This window comes from Vicugna pacos, chromosome X, assembly GCF_048564905.1.
Source record: "Vicugna pacos chromosome X, VicPac4, whole genome shotgun sequence".
Classification (NCBI taxonomy): domain Eukaryota; kingdom Metazoa; phylum Chordata; class Mammalia; order Artiodactyla; family Camelidae; genus Vicugna; species Vicugna pacos.
Genome location: NC_133023.1, coordinates 94,087,463 through 94,093,611, shown reverse-complemented (window position 1 = coordinate 94,093,611; position 6,149 = coordinate 94,087,463). Strand labels below are relative to the sequence as shown.

Genomic DNA, 6,149 nt, shown 5'->3' with positions numbered 1-6,149 from the left:
TACTGTCACTAGGAGAGAAGAAAGGGATTAAATGAAAAGTACAAAATGAATTCGATTCTAGTGAGTTTGCAGGGCAATCTGGAAGGGACCTTCGCCTTTGACACCGTTGCTATTTCCAATGAACTTTGGTTTTTCTAAGTAGTCAAGTAAGGAAATATTAAATTAGGGGCGACTTTAACATCTGATGTGATGATTCACATATTTGTGTAGAACATACTTAAATGGGAGAAGATTGTGGAGTTTTAAGGTATAACTGTGCATTTGCTAAACATGTTCTTTTTTTTTTTCTTTTTAAGGGCAACCAAGGACGTTTTTCTACACTAATCCCAAAAGTCAAAGTTGTTTGTAAAAACATAGCCAAAACAAGATGGAATTTAGAGACACTTAAATGTATGTCCCAGTTTAGGGAGTGGAGTTATTACTAATTCAGCTTATGGTGACATAAGTAGTGCACTTGGTAACACTGGATCTCAGTCTGGGGTTAGGAATTTTGCCCTTAGTCTCATTAAATACTCTGCACATCTTTTTAAGTAATAAACAGGACACAATATCCATTGTACTGGCTTTGAAAAATCGATATAAATTTTAAATGAACCGAAACACTTAGCAGACCTGGATAGTTTGAGTGTCTGTTACTTGTATTAAAAGGTATTTTAATTTTCAAAACCATTCAAGTTTTGTACTGGTCTTGTTGTTTTAACTTTTAGGTTTGTGATTGAGGGTTACAGGGTATTTTCTTCTATGCTTAATTGACTGTTTTCGTTTAAACAGTGTGGGGAAGGATGCATGTAACTTATTGCTAATGTGTGTCCATTTAAAAAAAAAAGAAAAAGTGGTATCTAATGAGTTAATCATTAAGGAGTATGCACAGTGCCGGCCATTTCAGGACGAGGGTTTCTTTGGAACTGCTTGAGACAGGAAGGAGTGATTTGACATCGAGTATTTAAACTTTTTGATTTATGTTTTGATAGGTGACATTGAAAGTTATAAAGTATTTATAAATAAGTTTGAGTAATGTTTCATATGTAAACATCCAGATATTTCATCCCGGGACAGTTTTCTCTCATTCTTTAATACCTTTAAAAAAGCTTTAAAGCAGGACATTTGCTCTAAGAGTGAAACACTGGAGAGTTAAAGAGGACATCTGATGCTTGTATGGATGGATCTATATTTCCCAGCCATCATAAGTGTTAAAATCAGCTGAAGCTGCCAGAGACATTTTAGTGATCTTTAAGTCAATAAACGAAAAGTTATAGTTATTTTTTTAAATGGGGACATTGAGCGAGACTTATGATTTATAGCAGGTATCAGGAAGAAGTTTCACTAAGACTTTGAAGCTGGCAAGAGTGATCCAAATGGCCTCAATTTATTTTATCTTATTATCCTTACTTTCAGACGTAAGATTCTTTTCCACCCTAATTCCTCCCTCTCACCCCTCTGCTTTTCACCACCACACTTCCCCAAGATTCATGCTCTGGGAGGGGGAGGGGAATTGAGTCACGTTCTTCATTCCGCCTGCCGATCCTGGAAATCGAACGGTGAAGTTCCAAAAACTTGGTCGATTTGGAACGACGTTTTTCTTGATTCTTCACCATTGGGCGGGGTGGGATGGGGCTACCTTTCCAGTCACTTTGTCTTTCTCCACCTGCAGGCTACCCCAAAGCAACCCCCTTCGTTAACTCCGAGGGGATGCAGCAGCAATTCATGTTTTGAAGTGCTTTAAACGGTTCAAAACGTGAGGCGCTGCTATACCCCCTCGAGAGGAAGTTGGAAGAGGGAGTTCTGCTGGACGTGCGTTCCTACGGGGCGCTGGCTGCCAAGGAGAACTCTGGAGCAGGTAGGTGGGCAGTGGCTTGCGTCTCTTCCTCTTCCCTGTGCGCCCTTCCCCGCCTAAGAGGTACCGCCATAGTCGGGGGAGGGCGCCACGGCTCCCCGGGGGCTGGGGGGCGGTAGGGGTTGCGCGCAGAGGAGGGACGCGGCGCCCCGCACTCAGCCGTGCCCTAGCAGCGGGAACAGTACTGCAGTGGGCGATTGGTGCTCTGGAGTATTGCTTCTGCTGCCCGGGCAAGGCTGGGACTCCCGCACGGGCCCACCCACCAGGTAAGTCCTAGTGCAGCGCCTGCAGAGTCCGCCCCAGCAGCGAGAACTGGGCCAGGCACGTTTGTGCCCTGTCCACCGTTTGCACGTCTTTGAATATGTAAATAGTCAGAAAAGATACTATATTTTAGCACTCCTTTCCCTGCCCGGGTAAAATTTAAACGAGCAAAAAAAAAAAATCCCTCCTGATCACCTAGAATATCACCCACATGACAAAAACGAAGACAGACTACATTCAAGCCCCAACAACCAAGTGGTGGTGGTGGTGGGCTATTGGAAAAAGAGTAAGGGGAGGCCGGAAGGTGACCCGCTGTGTCCAGTCCCCAGGCCGCTATTGGGCTCCTGGTAAAGGGCTCCCATCCTGCTTGTGGAAAGAACGTTGGAGTCCAGGAAAGATGAAAGTTTCTGGCCCTTCTCGACACCCTCCCCTCTGTCCCCCTAGCTGTGTTGAGGCGAGTTTCCCTCAAGATTCGGTGAAGCGTTGGGCCTTGCCACGGCCAGTGAATCCCAGGGGGCAGTGAATCCCAGGCGGTGTGGAAAGGCGCCCGCCTGCCAGATCTGAGTCCCGCAGGGAGCGCGGGGACCCGAGGGGGTGGCTTCAGAATGAGGCTCTACGTTTCAAGCTGCTTCTTGCCCTATCTCCCCAAATCTTATCCCAGAATTCCACCCCGGAGGCGCTGCCCCAAGGCCACTTCTGTCGCCCAGGGGCCTCACACAAGGTATTGCCCCACTGGCGGGGCGCTGGCTTGACAGTTCCTGAGAAAATGGCAGCACCATCATCCCTCCAAAACTCTGGGCATCATTGCTAATTAGTGCTGCACTGCACGTCTGTCAACCTCGAAAGCCACCTCCATCCCTCACTGGGGGCCCCGAGTCGGCTAGGAGTCGGCTAGGAGCGTGACAGCAGGCCTAGATAAGAGAGGGCTCCTTCTCTAGCTGAGGTCTCTGCCGGTGAAAATCACTTTAGATTTTTGGCTTGACCCAGAGCCTCGGCAGGTCAAGGACTATTGACCAAGAGGATAGGAGGTGTGGAATCCTTTCCACACTGTCATCCTAAAAGAAACCAAATACAAGAAAACCCCTCTGATCTGGATGGGCTACCTTGAAATGGTCGGGAACCAGGAGTGGGATCCCCAGGTGAGGTTGGGCTTAGGGAGCCCAGGGTCCCAAGCAGTGCAGAGCGGGGACTCAGGCTCTGGCCACCCCGACGCGTGCTCTCCCAGACTCTTGCGCCCCGGCGGGCGCGGGGCGCGGGCGGGTCGGACCCTCGGGCTCCCGGGGCTGGGGGGGGGCGCCTTCACCCCGCTGCCTGGGGTCGGCCGGCTCTACTTGGCCGCCGCAGCCCCGACCCAGCCTCGATCCCGAGAGTTGAGAGCTGGCTCCCGGCTGGCCTGGGGCCCCTCAGGCCCGCAATCTCGAGACCCGAACGGCGAACAGGTTCCCACACCCACGCTGGCTTTGCACTTGGGGTGCGGGGAGGCACCTCGAGGCTCCCCTCCTGCCTCTCATCAGCTCCCGTTCTTCCTTTCTCCTCACTCTGGACGGGTCCCCTCGAGCCAGAAGGAGGCCCTGCAGCAGCTGGCGCCCACCCTCCGAGAGGACCACGCCAGCACCATCCGGCTCCCTCCAGCGGGACCCAGGTGAGCGAGTGGGCAGTCTGACGGCGAGGGGCAGAGGGCGGGAGCTGGGTTCCTGACTGGGGGGTGTGGCCTTCCAGATGCACTGCGGCCCTTGGCCCCGGGACCCCAAAATGCCTGGAGTTTGAGGGCGTCCATGCAGCCCTCTGACTGCATAGTGCCCTTTTCTGATTTAAAACATTCACCTTGCACCATTATTCACACGATCGAAGTTGCAGTGTGCCTAGATTTTCCTCCAAGGACAAAAATGTGAATAAAGCAATATTTTAGCCAAAGAGTTCCGTGTCAATTAAGAAGATGGCAATTCGTTCCAGACTATAAATTCTCTTTAACAACTCTCTCTAAGGTATTCTTTCAAATTGTTTTTCAACATTGCTAAATGTGCATCATAATGTGTGGGAGACTCGTGTAAAATGAATCAATTTATAGTCGGCCGATTAATTGACCCAACGTTGCCACCTTCAAGGAGGCACCTTTCTATTGTTCTCTCATTTCCCCCAACACATGTTACTTGTTAGGAAGCTGTGTGTTCACAGCATTGTATTCAGTTTATTAGACAGATGTGGCCCTTAAACCAGGAAAAGTTGAGTCAAGTTCTAAATTTCAATTCCACATGTCTATAAGTTGTGGGACAAGATATATAGGGTACTTTTATAATCTAGAATTGAACATAATTTTAAAATATTTTAATCACAGGATTTTTTGAAGGTATCCAGCTTCTCCAGTTAGCAGTACTGATTTTTTCCCCCCAACAAAGGAACACTACATCAACACCCTTGGCCGGGATCTGGACACAGAAGACTCCTGTTTCAAGAAAACACAATCATCTCTCAAATCCTGTAATTTATATGCATTTTAAACTCACTAGGTATTAAAAACCACCCAAGTGTCCCACAACATGGGGTATAATATAATCAATCACTCAGTGTAATATTATACATCCTTTAAAAATGTTATTGGAAAATGTTTTATGATCTGTAAGTCGAAATAACCCTCTCCCACCCTTCCTTTCTCCCTGCTGCTCCCTTATACCCACACTACTTTGTTCCAATTGGCATGTAAACTTGCTTTTCCCGCCAAATGAGTCAGTCATGATGGGAGCGTCAATTGATTTGAACAGATGTGTGTCAATATTACTTGGAAAACTAGATGCCAATAACCAGGGCCACAAAAAAAAAAAGCAGTGGTTGCAACTCTGTAAAAATTTATATGTGCATACAGACAAGCACTATAGTGGAACCCCAAACAGGAAACTAGTTGGATATACTCTAGTGCTGGGAGAGTAAATGACTGTAAGATGCTTTTGATTTCCATTAATATGGGCAACTGTCCAATTAAAAAAAGACCTACTAAGGACTCTGAAGTGCAAATTATTTTGCTGATTGTTTAAAAAAGAAAAACGCCATACCTATCAAATCATCAAGGCAGATGGGGCAGCCGGGGACAGTTTGTTTCCTGATCCTGGACTGTCAGGCTCAGAGCAACACTTGGAGAAAAAGTCATCCTACACAGGTGGGGGTTAACTTCTAGGTAGCTTTCCTGAGAGATGGCACAAGATAAAAATAAAAGTAAATCCAAAAAACATTTTTTTTGAAGATCAATAAAAGTTACTGGATAGGAATTAAAAACCAGAGTCGGGTGCTATATCCAAGTTGGCATAAAGTTTTAGAGCTGTTTTCCCATCAGCCTACGGTGTAACTTGTCCTCATAACCCTAGAACTTGAGATATGCATTTGTATTTAGAATGATTACGTTACTCTTAAAGGAAAAACAATATATGCACCAATTATAGCAAATGCGTATCTCCCTGCCACCCTAAACCCCACTCATCCCCACCCATTAGTCACTGCTCAGTAAGTGAACAAAGATCTGCTAGCTCTTTCAAAACATTTCACCTATCTGCAGCTTTTACCTCCCTCCCCCGCTCCATGGCTGATCTCTTTGGCTAGTTGAGAAAGGCTTGGACCCCTGTGGGGACAGTAAATTGAGCCATTAGGGAGGAGCCCTGAGAAGACCTCCATTTCCGGTGGCGGCTCAGCTTCGGAGTGCTCCCCTTCCACTAGTGAGCTCTAGAAACTGAGCAGCTCCTGGGAGTTTGGGTGGTGGCCCTGCCCTCCCCGGCCTCCGTTAGCCTGGGAGCTGAGAACAGAGCAATGTACTCGAGTCCCAATTGCTTTAAAGCATGAGTCTCCCAAAGCAGCTCCCTCACCTGTCCCCCAACCCCACCCCCACCTGCTCTCAAGACCAGACTGTTGTCCCAAGACCAGACTTTTTAAAGTCCTGATCATAAAAATCACCAACGATCAGAATCAGAATAATCCCAACATATTGCTTTTTGTATCATGCTTTTCCAAATGCTTTCATAGCAAAAACCCTGAGAGAGAAATCCCATAAGGCAGTCAAAAACACAGTCGC

The 6,149-nt window shown here is 47.2% G+C and overlaps 1 protein-coding gene across 2 annotated transcripts; it reads left to right on the top strand.

The window, feature by feature from the left end:
• The first annotated feature begins 1,678 nt into the window (after positions 1 to 1,678).
• On the top strand, positions 1,679 to 5,149 carry LOC107034700 (uncharacterized). Of its 2 annotated transcripts, XR_001460227.3 has the most exons (3): positions 1,679 to 1,837; positions 3,658 to 3,737; positions 4,431 to 5,149. XR_001460227.3 is itself a non-coding variant. In XM_072956564.1 (2 exons), exons 1-2 carry the CDS (start codon positions 3,190 to 3,192, stop codon positions 4,438 to 4,440), a joined length of 558 nt encoding a protein of 185 aa, XP_072812665.1. In that variant the 5' UTR covers positions 3,082 to 3,189; the 3' UTR covers positions 4,441 to 5,149. The 2 variants fall into 2 exon arrangements, 1 of the variants encoding a protein (XP_072812665.1); XM_072956564.1 differs by lacking the exon at positions 1,679 to 1,837 and having other exon boundaries at positions 3,082 to 3,737.
• Positions 5,150 to 6,149: the final 1,000 nt, after the last annotated feature.